The sequence below is a fragment of the Oreochromis niloticus genome, unplaced genomic scaffold (genome assembly GCF_001858045.2).
Source record: "Oreochromis niloticus isolate F11D_XX unplaced genomic scaffold, O_niloticus_UMD_NMBU tig00001786_pilon, whole genome shotgun sequence".
In the NCBI taxonomy this organism is placed as follows: domain Eukaryota; kingdom Metazoa; phylum Chordata; class Actinopteri; order Cichliformes; family Cichlidae; genus Oreochromis; species Oreochromis niloticus.
This window is the reverse complement of record NW_020327475.1, coordinates 39,818-54,819: the sequence shown is the minus strand read 5'-3', so window position 1 is coordinate 54,819 and position 15,002 is coordinate 39,818. Positions and strand designations below refer to the sequence as shown.

Here is a 15,002-nt window from a genome sequence, read left to right as displayed (position 1 = left end):
TGTAAGCCTCCTGCAGCATCTTTAAGTTTCTGCCTTCCTTCCTGACTGAAGAATTATTAAAGAATTGTAAGAATATAAATATAATATATAAAATATATAAATGATATATAAATATATTATTTAAACCCCTCAGTACACATAAAACTGTATTACTGCAGAGTAAAAAAATAATTCTGCAGAAAAATGTTCCCCATCAGCATCAAATGAATTAAAATTACTGCTGATTATGTTTAGGGTAGAGCTCATTTTAAATACTTTATATTCTGTTTAATGTCCAACATCATATTCTATAAATCCTGTTTGTAGTGGCTGCCCTGTGAGGACCACATGTATGACCTGAGCTCAGAAACACAGGCCTACATCTGGATTAAAAAAAACATTTAAAATATTTGAATAACAGAAAAGTCAGCTGAATTAAAAGTCTGCAGCAGTATGTGACCTGGTTAACTGTCAGTATCTACAGGGAGGATTAAAATATGAATGATCAATGAAGTTCAGTCTTGACAAAGCAGCAAGTTAAAGTTATTGCAATCAGACATTGTAACAGTTGCAGTTGTGTGGTGTTTCTTTAATATAGCACCAAAGAAGGTCTCTGAGCTTCCTGCTCAAAAAGCATTTTTGTCGGCCGCATTTGGAGCAGCCTTCGAATTGGGAAAGCCTTCGTCGCCTGGCTGTGACGGAATCGGCCTTCAAATGCGGCCTCTGGAGGATGTGGCCTAGGAATTCAGACACAGCTGTGGTGTCTGTCTACGTGTCTTTAGCTGGGTCCAAAATGGTGGTTGTTGACAAAAGTGGCTCTGATGCTTCTAGTTAGCTCTCCATTATCAGTAGCTATGCTGGCTATCGGCTAACAGTGAAAACTGCGGAAGGGACAGTAAGCCAATTTCTGTTTTAGCGCATTTGCCCTGCTATGTGTTTTTGTGGTCTTCCTTTGTGGCTGGTTCACTGACTTTTGGTCGAAGCATGATGAAACTTGGTGTTTTGGAATCTGTGAGGTCTCTGTGACCTAACGAGCCATTGTTTACCTGGTTACATGAAGTCTGGCAAATTCTGGGCTCGGTTGTCTGTGTTTAGCGGACTTTTGTGCATTTACGCAAATGCTCTTTTAATCATTTCTTTTTTTTGCTGTGTTTGGTGGCTGTAGAAATGGTTTAAATGAGCATTTAGCTGAGATTCTAAGGTTTTGTGGATACTACACATGATGACATTTGCAAGAAAGGCTTGATGCCATGGAGGGTTGCGTAACTCTTGACCTTTAACTGGTTAAGACAGCCTAAGTTAATGTTTGTGATGTCACAAGTATGTGCCACTGCCCTCTGTAGAGTGCGGGAGAATTGTGCTTGCACTTGGACGCATGGACTGAGATGGACTTTATATTTTTACCTCCTTAACTCAAAGTAACATTACGGGTTGTATGAACACTGCTCACTTCATGTATGATAAGACAGCAACTGTTCAACCAGGCCTTGTGAGGTTGGTGAAGATCATGCCGTCTTGTTCTTGTTGTGAAGTTGTATTGTCATGTCTGCCTCTCATGTTTCCTGTTTTATTTGAAGGTCTGTGTCCTATGTCAGTGTAGTCGGCTTTGCTTCCTTTGTCTCGTTATTTCAGATTAGTGTCAGCTGTTTCCCCATGTGTTTCCATTTCCCCTAACCACCCCTGTGTGTATTTAGTCTGAGTGTTTCTGTTCAGTCCTTGTCAGGTCATCTGTTCTTCTCGTCATGTTTCCTAAGTTTCATGTCAGGGTTTTTCATGTTGTTTGTTTAGTTCACCCAGTTTAGGTTAATGTTAGTTTTGCTTCAGTTTGCCTTGCCCTTTGTTTGTACCTTCTTTTTTTTTACCAGCCTCATTAAACAGCTCACCTTTTGTTAATACGAAGTTTTGGTTCCACGTTCCTTTTGTGTCTGCATTTCAGATCCTCTCCTCACATTCATAGAGTCTGCCTCAGCCAGACTGTGATGACTGTTTTATTAGACCGGACATGTTCAGAGCTTTTGTCCCTTCTCCATCATCATCAGATTTTTCCTTTGCTTATGTACTAAAGCAGTTATTGTGATGCTGTTATGATGCTAAATCACTTAAGCTTGTTAACTTGTTAATATTAGTTGTTTTTTCAACGAAGTGCAGATTATTATTATTTTTTCATACACGACAATTAGAGGTCACTTAAGCCAATAGAATCACGGTAACATCACCACATTTACACCAGTTCCACCAAATCAGAAGTTGCATGCTGGAAATCCACTTATCCTTATCAGGGTCATGGGGGGCGCTGGAGCATACCCCAGCTGTCATAGGGCGAGAGGCATGATACTCCCTGGACCGGCTGCCAGTCTGTCACAGGGCTAACACACAGAGACAGACAACCACACTCACATTCACACCTATGGGCAATTTAGATTGATCAATTAAGCTATCCCCACTAACTGCATGTGTTTGTACTGTGGTAGGAAGCCGGAGTACCCGGGGAGAACATGCAAACTCCACACAGAAATACCCCGGCCTGATGGTGGAACTGAACTCAGGACCTTTATGCTGTGCGGCAACAGTGCTAACCACCGTGTCACCATGCTGGAAATACAAATGACCCTAAATTTAAGGCACATGCCGTCGTCCAGTGTCTGTAACTGGGTAGAAAATGGCAATTGTTGGCTCTGAAGTATTGTTTATCAAAACATGAAGTTTAGTAAGCATGAAGATTATGTTTAGCCTTCTTTTGCAGCTGGTTCAGTGAATTTTGGTCAGAGCACGAAAAAAACTTGCAGTTTTAGAATCAGTTAGATCTCTGCTATTAGAAAATGTGTTGTTTGCTTGGTTACATGAAATCGAGTGTATACGGAGTTCGGTTGTTTGTGTGTACGTACATTTTGCGAAGTGACATAACTGTTCTTTTAATTGTTTTTTTGTTTTTGATGTGTTTGGTGGCTGTAGGAAAGATTTATATTTTCTTTGAGCTGAGATTTAGAGGTTTATATGGATACCACACATGATATTATGTATATTTACATAACATACTGGACCTCACGGTGAAACAAATGCTTTAGCAAAAAGGAAAGTTTGAAGCCTAATCTTGAAAGTAGAGATAGTGTGTAGAGATAGTGTCTGTCTCCTGAATCCAAACTGGAAGCTGGTTCCACAGAAGAGGGGCCTGAAAACTGAAGGCTCTGCCTCCCATTCTACTTTTAAATACTCTAGGAACAACAAGTAAGCCTGCAGTGTGAGAGCGAAGTGCTCTAATAGGGTGATATGGTACTACAAGGTCATTAAGATAAGATGGGGCCTGATTATTTAAGACCTTGTATATGAGGAGCAGGATTTTGAATTCTGGATTTAACAGGAAGCCAATGAAGGGAAGCCAAAACAGGAGAAATATGCTCTTTCTTTCTAGTCCCTGTCAGGACTCTTGCTGCAGCATTTTGGATTAACTGAAGGCTTTTCAGGGAGTTTTTAGAACATCCTGATAATAATGAATTACAGTAGTCCAGCCTGGAAGTAATAAATGCATGAACTAGTTTTTCAGCATCACTCTGAAACAGGATATTTCTAATTTTAGAGATGTTGCGCAAATGGAAGAAAGCAGTCTTACATATTTGTTTAATATGTGCGTTGAAGGACATGTCCTGGTCAAAAATGACTCCAAGGTTCCTCACAGCATTACTGGAGGCCAAGGTAATGCCATCCAGAGTAAGAATCTGGTTAGATACTGTGGTCGCAAATTTTGAAGACATCCTGATAACCTTCTCCCACCAACGATGTGGAAATCCAACCCTTTTAGATCCAATTAAAATCAAGACACTCAAAAAGATCCTCTGGAAAAGAGCAGAATTCTTGGAACAGAGTTTAATACACTGAATCATATGAACAGCAGGAAAAATACATAGAGACATTTAGCAAAACAATTACAAAGCAGAAAGCAAGCCAAGCAAAACCCCGGGGTGTACAGCCTTAAGCACAGACAGCAGAGCAACACAGAGACGGACAGAGAGAAACAGCAGAGGGGAAAAAAGTGCTGGGGTGTCCTCTGGTCCCCTAATATATAGGGACCAGTATCCCCGCCCCCTGCTGCTGGGTAACTTTCCCACCCGTCCTCCAGCCAAACACAGCTGCAGGGTCAGGTAGCGGCCAAGGTCTTGGCCAGAGGCCAGTCAGGACTCTGGCTACCCTTTGGCTTTGGCTTATCACAATAGGTCATGACACGGTATCTGTGAAGGTTCTCAGTCATCTAGGTCATCGTAGTCTAAGGAGCTTGAAAAGAAGCTTAGCTTCTCGTATGAGAGGTGAAACGTCTTTGAGCAACTTAAAGAAGTCCATATGCTTTTCTTTTCAAGCTCCTTTGTCATGACACGGTCAAACATCACACATTAATCCTAATTATTAAATCTTACACAGCAAGTGGCAAAATCTTATAATATATAATCTTATAACTACATAGGTTACATGCTTTCTCATATATAAAAACACTTCAGTGTAGGTTCAAAGTGTGGTGTGTGTGTGTGTGTGTGTGTGTGTGTGTGTGTGTGTGTACAGAGAGACAGCCAGGTTCATAATGGATATGAGGAAGTTATTTCCAAAAAAAAGGAGCCACATTCAGGTAAAAGTGTAAAATCAAATGGTCCGTCTCTCAAGAATAATGTTGGATCAGTGTTTCAATATTTATATCTTTTATTAGATGTTCATGTGGTTTGGTTATTTGCCTTTTGGTTGAAAGTACACTGAGAGAGGACTTTTTGTCAGTGATCTTAATAGTATTTTTTTCATATTAATGTAATTTTTCATCTAATTGAATCTATTTGTGTATGATTGTCAGTCCAAAGAGGGAGAGAGGAAAGAGGGGAACGTGAGGAGAAAGTACAAGGTCAGGAAGAACCAGGTAAGAAAACAGACAGGGAACAGTGACAGGCAAAACAGAAACTGTTAAACTGACAAAGAGAAAAAACCTACTTTTACTCACACAATCAGGAAGTTGTGTCCTCCCCATATTAAAGCTGCTATACAGAATCTGCAAAACAAACTGGGTTGAAACATTTTTGACCCTCTTTAACAACATTCCAACATAACATTATCATTGATTGGGGAGATTAAAATTAATGATATATTTTTATGTGGTTCAGCCACAACTCTACTAAAACCTCAGCCAGTAATAGGTAGGCCAACTTTTGGACCGTCCAGTTGTCTGTATGACTGCTGCAGTACAGTATCAGAAAGTGCCAAACAGCCCTGGTGGAGTGAGGAGCTGTAAAGAGAAGCAGAGTGCTCTGTTTATATTCTAAAAATGTTTTAAGCTTGTTTCAAAGATTCTGTACAGAAGCTTTAAATGTTTTCCAAAAGCACACACACACTTATCAGTGTTTCTCAAACTTTTTACAGTGTGTACCACCTGAGAAAAATGTCAAGCTCTCCCAAGTACCACTATGAAAGCATGAAACTCATAAATCTTACAACACAAAATTAGTATTATTAAATTAGTCAAATTAGTATCTGCAATAAAGATTTTTTTCATACATTGTATACACTGTACCTCAGGCAAAGTTGCCTCCATTTTTATAGTTTTTTATTAATATTTTGTAATAATTTATTCTGTTTTGGCAGTGTTTTTTATGTATCTGTATTATACTGTTGAATTTTTACTCACTATTGGCGTCATTCATGACACCCCCCCCCCCCCCCCTCCCCAAGTAATTAAGGTTAGGATATGTTTTTTTCTTTATTCCAATCCATTCTTCGTTTGCAGCATTTAAATAAACTTTATCAGATTTGATGGTTTTGTTACAGACTTTTCAAAAAGTGTTTTGGTTTTCTTTCACAAATGTGGGTATTCAGTTGTGTTAAAATGTACAAAACAGTGATGTCATGTTTTGTGACGAGGACCCAGGCACAGAGAGACTTGATGAATTTAAGAATCTTATGATTTAGTAAAGAAATTTGCAGATTTGCACAGAGATGGTAAAATTTTGATGACTGATAACAGAGATGAAGACAACATACGACAAGGACAGGGAGGAACAGGGGTTTAAATGCACCAAGGAGACAGTCATAGAGAACTCGGGACAACTGGAGACATTTAAGGATGCAGGGACTGAAAGAGACAGGGAAGAAGTCTCATCGTGAAGTGTAACATTTATCTTGCCTGGCTGGGCAGCTCTCTGGGTGCTCAGCACCCCCAAAGCTCTAATCCTAGAATCGCCCCTGCTCTAGAGTGCGACCAATTTGGTCGCAAATGCGACCAATCAGAGATAGTCAGAGGCGGGACCTCTCTGATTGGCCGTGGTCCAGTTGAAAGTGCAGGTGGAAGAGAGAGGTGAGTAGCTTGAATAAAGCGATATCGATTCATTAACGGATTCCACACAAAGACGTAAACACAGAGCGGACCCGACGCATCAGAATCAGCTTTGTCTTTCTCGGCTTTCTCACCCCACGGCCCGAACACGGACACGCTGTCGGAGCTCAGCGATTCTGATGCGTCGGATCCGCGCTGTGTTTCCGTCTTTTTTGCGCTGATTCTGAGCTGCAGGTTTTGTCTCTCCAACCAAAATTCGCCGAGCCAGAAGCAAAAGAAGCAGCAAACTACGCTTCACATGTGATCAATGTCGTCATCAATTCCCTCTGACTTTTGCTGTTTTGCTTCCACCACGATAAAAATCACACTTCATGCACAGCTCTCTCTCTCTCTCCCCCCCCCTCTCTCTCTCTCTCTCTGTACTTCAAGAACAGTTTCCCGTCTCAAATCTCTGTTTTCTGCATTATTCATTCGCTTATTACCCACCAGTCTACCGTTGTTTACAGCGCTGTCGGCCGCTGTCTTTTTCTTTTCTTTTCTTTTTTTCACTTAAATGACCTCGGACAAGAAAGCCTAATTTCTGCTGTTCAATACTGAAGAAATTTAAACTTCTTAAAATTATGCAAAATTGCAGAATATTGCAGAATATTTTTAAGGTTATCTGCTATAAAACGCCAGACCAGGAAAATCTCCTTCATGTTTTTCTGTGTTTTATTCTCAGTTACTTTGACACAAAGGCATCTGCTGTGATGTTCACATTCTGATGAAGTCTCATGTGTATCAGTGCTGATAAATGATCAGAATTATAATATTTCTGACTGTCTGAGGCTAAATTGAATCGAATCAGGACTTTGAGAACCGGAATCGAATGGATTATAGAAATCAGTGATGATACCCAGCCCTAGTGAGCAGCCTAGGCCTGACAGAAGTGGATGTAGCTGTGGGTAATAAGAAACGATGAAAAGAACTATTGATAACTTTTGTGTTAAGTTAAGGCCTGATCCGTCTGAAATTCATAGCCAGCTCTGACACGGTGCCATCAATCTTTGAATGCTGAAAAAACAGCAGCGTATCCAGAAAACACATTATATGCTGCAATAAATGCACTGCCCAAGTGTCCCCTCTCCCCACTGCCTTTCAGCAGCAGGCAGCAGCAAACAGGTCGTCAGAGGAGCCGAGATGATGATTAAGTTTAACATTTTCTACAATATTGACAAAGCAATTTAAGCACAAGTTTGTTAGTTAATAATTTAGAAATGAATATTGTCTGTATGGACTTCCCCCCAAAGAAAGTGCACATGTAAAACTGCGGTGTTAAGCGATGCGGTTGAAAAATTTGAGTGCGCCTAACTTTTGTGCCGGTGCGCCCATGTCAAAAAGTTAGTCTAGAGCCCTGGTATATAGTTACATAGTTATACATATCATACAAAAATCCACCACAATACCATATTTCTAAGATTTTAAGGGCCAAGTACAATAACCTCAGTTTTATCTGAATTTAGAAGTAGAAAGTTAGAGTTAATAATGAAGTTAGTCATCTATTTTCAGAGCCTCCCTTTCAGCTGCTCATCAGTGGCTTGACTGAACCTCATTCCCTCTTTTCCTTTTTTTTTTTGGTAATTCTTCATCCCAGTTAAATAATTCAGACAATTCTTGACATTTGATTGGCTCTAGTTTTCTACAGTCTTTAATGCAAGACAGACACTTTTCTCAGGCCTGTGAAGAAAGCAGTGAAGTTTGTGGCTCAAAAACTGAGGAGCTGATCTGTGGATGTACTTAAAGACAAAGATGATGAAAGTTGATGAAATAAAAGTTTACAGTTTTAGAATAAGAAACAAAAAAAGAAATAAAAGATGGACTCCATTCATCGTGAAAAACTGTCACCCTCAGCTGTGGTTTCTCGTCATGCTGTGGGCTTTTCAGAATTAAATGACAAAAGTTGAGGTGGAAAAGTTTTCCATTATTCATTTGGACATGCTGATCTAATGAAGATGAATCTGAGGGAAATAGAATTTCTGACAGCAGTAAATAAAAATCTCCCTGAGCTCAGTATGTTTGTGACTCTGAGATGGAGGTGAAATCTGTGAACCTGGGCTGTGGTTTACTGCTCTCTTCCTGTCACAAACACTGTTTGACATCTGTTCATCTGTTGGTTTTTGTTCAGGCTGCAGGGATCATTTCTCACTGTGGGTACCATACATATAACAGTTACAGTAGTAGGTGGCTGAATGATCGAGTTTAATTTTTTTGATCTTCAACTCACAGCCGTTCTGTTTATTCTGAGCTGAGAAATCATTTTTCTGAGGATGACCATAACCTTTCTCTATGTAACCACTACTCTTGTCAATATAAAGAATTACTCTGAATGTTTCTTTTTCTTTCTTCTGGTACCAGAATATATCATTATAATAACACTGATTAATTCCTCCACAGCTGAAGGAGACACTTTCTCCAACTCTCCTGGTCAATGTTAAATCATCCTGAATCAGCTGCTCTGCTGCCATGGTAACCAGTGCTGTAGAGACACAGACAGATAGATGAAGGTTAGTGTGACAGTGTTTGTTACAGGTTGACTTTGTTGGCTCCTGATTGGCTGGAAACACTCACCTGAACACAGACAGCACAGAGCAGCAGCTGGGAGGAAAAGCATTTTGTGCAGTGGTGTTTCCTCTGGTGAACCTGGGGAGAAGTGGCGCTCTGATGCAGCTGAGGCCAAACAAGGACGAGCTGTGAGATCAGACGAGGGCCACGTGGTTTCTAACAGGTCCTCAAAGCTCCCATCAGCCCCTGCGGCCCACAGATAAGACTGCTGCTGCTGATTGACAGCTCAGCTGAAGCTGCTGTGTGGTTTCATCGTCTTCATTTCAATCTGACAACAGATCCAAAAATCTGGGTCACATGATGCAGAAACACTCAGAAACATTCATGTTCCCACAAACACATTCAGGTTGCTGTGAATTTAATAACACACACTGTTATCTGTTGTTTTCTTCTTTATCTAACTTGTTGAATATATTCACCTTTTCTTTGTTTTTGTGAAACAAAATCAACAAATAATATTCACAGCATCTCATTTTTAATTCTTCTGTTTTATTGACGACAGTTTTAAGAATCATTCAAAATGATGATCATCAATGATAATATCTATAAACAGTAATAAAAACAGGGCTGTGTTTTACGTCAGCTTCAGCTTCATTTATTTGTACCCATGGTTAGATTTCATTTGCAGTAGGCAGTCATCCACCTTTACATACACATTTACACAACAGTACAAAAGTAGGCCTACTTGGAAACATCTCTGTGTGATCTCTACCAAGACAAAAGGATCGGCGAGACTGGCGTCGTCTCAACACTGTTCATAGTGTTGAGACGACGAACTGCCCAGCCAGGCAAGATAAATGTTACACGTCACGATGAGACTTCTTCCCTGTCTCTTTCAGTCCCTGCATCCTTAATAGTGCTACTGACAGCATCTCACAGCGTGGTGTGATACGTGATATGTGCTATCTTGTAAATTAGTTATTTACCTCAGAGCCGATTTTTAGGCTCTCGCCTTGAGTTCGTGTTTGTTTTCATCGTTGTTGTCACGCCGAACCTCCTGTAATAAACTTCACTTAATTCTTCGCCATCGAGCGTCTGAGTTTTGTCTGCGCCTGAGTCCACTCCTCGATGAAAACATCTGTTTCATATTTTGTCTTTTTCACTTCAAAGTAAATCACTTAAGTTATAGATTATTTACCATGACATAAAACACAAATCTGTGGAATAAATCTCATCAGATTTTATATTTACATTTAAGATTTAAAATCTTAAAAGCGTTACTAAAGTTCAGTGAATTTATAATTTATATTAAAAAAAATATTTTTTTTAAAATATCACTGATTTAAATCTTGTTCCTCTAACATACATGAACACAGATCCTTCCTGGAATCATTCTTTAAGCAGAGTTCATGCTTGTAACTGTCATTGTGTTATTAAAGTGAAAAGCCACAGCTAACGGTGTGGAGGCTGCAGAGCAGAAACCCACACAGCCCGTCTGCTGCAGGAGAGGAAGTTTATGATCTGTGAATGCTGCAGTCACACGGGTTATGTATGACAGAAAAATTTAGAAGCATATTCTTAACATTTAAATCTTTATTTTTACTTCAAACAAATAACTACACTGTTATTATATTATGGTGGGTTCTGAATGCATCAGTTGAGTTTTTCTGCAGAGATGTACAAAAGATTAAAACTTCACATAAAGAATCTACACTTCATACAAACACATCAAACATGTTTATTTGTAAATTTATATTACACAGTTTAAGATGATTAAATGAGAAAAGGTCAAATGCTTCATAAAGACACATTGAACCAACCACAATTTAATTTACATTTTTGACTGCTGACTCGAGGAAATCTGATGGTGAGAAAAGGCGAGCAGAAAACAGTCAGTCAGCATGTGTGCAGTTGGTGGACGGTCCCTTGTTTGTGAGGATCATCAGCAGAGAGAGTCCACAGCAGTACACCAGACTCTTCACTATCAGCACTGTGTACAGCAGGCAGAGCAGCTTCACCCTGCACTGAGACTGGAAGGACACTGAAGGACAGACAGACACAAAGAGACAGACAGACAGTCGGGTTATTCCTCTCAGATCAAGGAGAAAAAGTCCAAATAGAAACAGTCACAGCTTCTTCTTCAAGTGGATGAATTGATGTAGTGTTTGTGTCCACTTGGGGGCAGAAGAACTCCACAAGCAGCTAACAAACTGATCTCTGACATATTATGGTCTGTCTGCTGTTTGGTGCTGAGCAGCTAGTGTACAGTGGCTTTATCAGAGCTTGTTGGATGAAGATTTGATCAATTAGTGCAACTTTAAGACTGAGTCCCTAAACTTGTTCCAGCTCCCTCATTGGACATTGGAGCTGTCCATGCAGAGAGGCAGCAGGTGATCTTACAGTCAGCTGGCTGCAGAGCTGGCAGGTCTGCTGGCTCTCTCTCTGGAGGACAGGAGGCTGCTGGAGCTGGAACCTCTGAAACAGAAAAGGAGTCAAATGTTTGGAGCTGCAGTGAGAAATGTCAGTCCTCTGCTCCTCTGCTCTCTTTGACAACATCTCCACATGAAGCTGAATCACTGCTGAACACAGTCACCAAGCCTTCATTACCTTGTTGTGTTTGGGCCTCCACTGTGCCCCCCTCGTGCTTCACCCAGCAGCTGTATTTATATGTGTCAGAATCACTCCCATCAAGCATCCTGATGGCAATGGTGCGTCCCGACTCTCTGAGCTCCAGCTGCTCTCCCTCAGCAGGGGGCAGCTCCTCTGGTTCTCCGCCGTTCTTCTTCTGTCTTTTCCAGGAGAACTGGACCAGAGGAGGAAACATGGCTGAGGCCACACACAGCAGGGAGCTGTTCCCCTCCAGGTGGGCTCTGGATGCTGCTGGGTACACGCTCACCACGGGCTTCACTACCTGCTCATCTGAAGTTTGACAGCAGCAACAAGCAGCACAGACACACATTCACACAGTCAGCAGCAGCTTCCAGCACTGCACTGGATTCAGTCTGATCCTGGAAACTACATGGACTCTGATCACTAAACTACTCATCAATACAGCACAAAGTTCACTACATACACTGGATTCAGCTTCATATCAAACACAGTCATCACCTCATGTCATCATGGCTCACATGTGGAACACTCAGCATGGTTTTAAACTCAAATTAAATTCCTTTCAGTTCACTTCGTCATGTGATTTGCTTGTTATTTTTTGTAGGTAAAAAATCATCTCAGTCCACTTTTAACCCTAGAAAACTATCGCCGGGTGATTTACACCCGGGAAAATACATTTACATGATTTCTCTCTCCTGCAGCTATTTGCGTGTCGAGGAGCCTGTGCCTTCACCAGAGAAGTCTCAAATGTCCCAGGAATGGGTGGACCAAAGACCAGCTTTCCAGAGTCATTATTTTGTTTTAGGAGGGTTTTTTTTTTTCATTTTGTTAGACATGGCACAGTTGAAAGTAAAAGAAGACCACTCTAATTTGTCATGTGTTGTCATATTTTGATATATTTGATTACTTTTTATTGGTTATATTATATCGGGTAAAAATCACCCGGCACTAGTGATTGTGTTACTATTTATAGCGATAGTGTTCTAGGGTTAAAATTCATACGTTTGCCCTTATTACGGTAAAAATGTATTTTCCATATTTGTACTTAGACACGATTTCTAACAGAGATACTCCTCTCTCCAAAAATCATGCATCTGCTTTTTTGTAATATACTGCACTAATATTGAAATAAACTATAATTCCACATAAATGATTTCAACCAATAAAATTTACATTCGTGTTTTAATATATTTAAATTATAAGGTGTAAAATTTGGAAATGCCCTACATTAACTATTTTTTATGCTTCTTCTTAAAAAATGTAGCACCATTGTCAATATTTTTGTTTTTATAATTTGTGAATTATTTTTTGAAAATCTCAAATATATATTCCACAAAATATGACAAAATATAGTATATGCATTTTTAGCATTTGGTAAGTAATATTAACGTTTTATTGCCATGTATGTGTTTAAAGTTGGACAACAAACATGTTAATAATACATATCTGAGTATTAAAAATGTCATTTTTTCCCACATTTCTATAACATTATCACTTCTGAATTTCTTAATCAGTATCTGTTTTGAAAATTTTCTTTACCAAAATACATTTTTGAAGTAGCTACATACACATTTGACCAGTAAAAATAAATTTTCTTCATCAACATAAAGTAAAAATCTCCTAACAATAATTTATAAATCCATATTACTTTGAACTTGATATCAAATATTAAATATTGTGTTTAAAAACCAGCAGATGGTGCAGAATTACTGAGATGATCAAATCCTAAATATTTGTAACATCACTAATATTTGCAGAAATAAAGAATAACTTTAGTTGTTCAGTGAGATTTCAACATGTTCTCAGAGATTATTGAGCTTTTCTTATGTAACAATGGCTGCAGATGAATTCTCTACTAATGATGGAAAAACTAACATGTAAAGCCTGAAGCAGCAGAAACTGACTTTAAACACATTTTCAGCTTCTACAATAAAACAACTGAAGGAAAATAAATGTTTGTTCTTACCTGTTACAGACAGTTTAGTTCCAGAGCCAAAGATGGGGTAGCTGCCTCCTCCCACAGTGAGACAGACTGCTACAAAAACCTGTCTGCTGTTGAATGTGTCAGCTGAGGTGAATGAGTCCAAATGAGGAAGCAGGATCATATTTCAGCTCCATGATGTGTTTCTCTAATGTTCATATCAACATGACTGTCTCTTCTTCTCTTTTCTTTTAGCCACACTAGCAGCACGGCTCTGATGTTAATGTCAGTCTGTTGGTCAGTCCACTACTTTAGTCCACATGAAAATAGAAAATCACTATATAAGCACCAGTCCATTTATCCCATCAATGATACCACCACTACAATGAAACATGCTGCTGATAGTATCATGGTTTGGCCCATCTGGCTCACCATCATTAATCACACAATCAATTTTGAATTATAGCAGCAAATTCTAAAGAAAACCATCAGAACATCTGTCTGTGACCTGAATCTCAGGAGAAAGTGGGCCATGCAGCACCACAATGACACAAACCAGTCAAGTTTGTTTTCTTTGTTCCAAATAATGGTGAAAGAAAAATAATCCAGTGAATCCAGCGAGTGATGTGATGAGTCTCTGATGTCTTTCTGATGTGGTTTTGTTGCGTCCTTCAAACCACACCTGCTGTATTTTAGAAGTGAAACATGTTGGTCTGCACAGGCTCTTCTATTTTCAACACTGACAGGATTTCCTTTGCTGTTTCTTCTGTTTTGCACATTTTCCTCTGTTTTGTGCAGCTTGATGGAGCTTCTGTAAAAAATAGAGCCAGAGTTATTTTTAGTGGTGCGGAGCAAAGAGATGCTTCAGGGATGCTTCTGAAATGTGCTGTGGCATGTCTGCTGGAATCATCAGTGTTGTACTGAGTGGCCTCAATCAGCTCCAGCAGCCTCGTAGGAACACAAAGTGCCCATGCCTGCTGTTAAAAATAGAGCTTTGGAACAACCAAGTCCAACAGAGTCCAACAAAAATGGTGTGAAAGAGCTGGAAGCGAGCAGTTCATGTGAGAAAATCCAACATGTCAGAATTAAAGCTGCTCTGTGTCAAAAATGGAGTCAAATTCTTCCAAACTGATGTGCTGGACTGATTATCAGTTACTGCAGGTGCTCCAGCCGAGGAGGAGCAGGAACCACCAGAACTGCCAAACCCCACTGACACACATCACACACACCACAAATGCCACACTCACAGAGAGACAAAGATAGAAAACAGAGGGAGGAAAGATAGATGGTGGGTAGGCAGCAGAGGATCGGGGACCATAACACCATCTTACACAGTTATTAACTAATGAGCTCATTGACTAATCTGAAACATCACTTTGATTTTTCTAACAGATTCATTGGAATTTCAGCTCACAGTGGATCTGCAACATGAGCAGCTGATGAGCTTCAAGAGATGAACTTCAACTTTTAAACACATTTGGGTTAAACACACAGTTGTACTTCAGAAACTGTGGCAAAATGGTTTAAGGTCAACAACATCAAATTATCAGAGTGACCATCACAAATCTGATCTCAGCTAAAAAAAAAAAACCCAACCCAAAACGTTTCAGGGACCCTGGGTCGCACAGACCCAGGACCCTGACAGAGATGAAA

At 39.8% G+C, this 15,002-nt stretch overlaps 1 protein-coding gene across 1 annotated transcript; it reads right to left on the bottom strand.

Annotated features, from left to right (window-relative positions):
- Positions 1-10,450: 10,450 nt before the first annotated feature.
- Positions 10,451-14,025, bottom strand: LOC106097819 (uncharacterized). Its single transcript, XM_019355886.2, has 4 exons — positions 13,395-14,025; positions 11,426-11,737; positions 11,219-11,293; positions 10,451-10,859 (listed from the first exon to the last, which is right to left on the bottom strand). The coding sequence occupies exons 1-4, from the start codon at positions 13,531-13,533 to the stop codon at positions 10,711-10,713; spliced, it is 675 nt and encodes a 224-aa protein (XP_019211431.1). The 5' UTR covers positions 13,534-14,025; the 3' UTR covers positions 10,451-10,710.
- Positions 14,026-15,002: the final 977 nt, after the last annotated feature.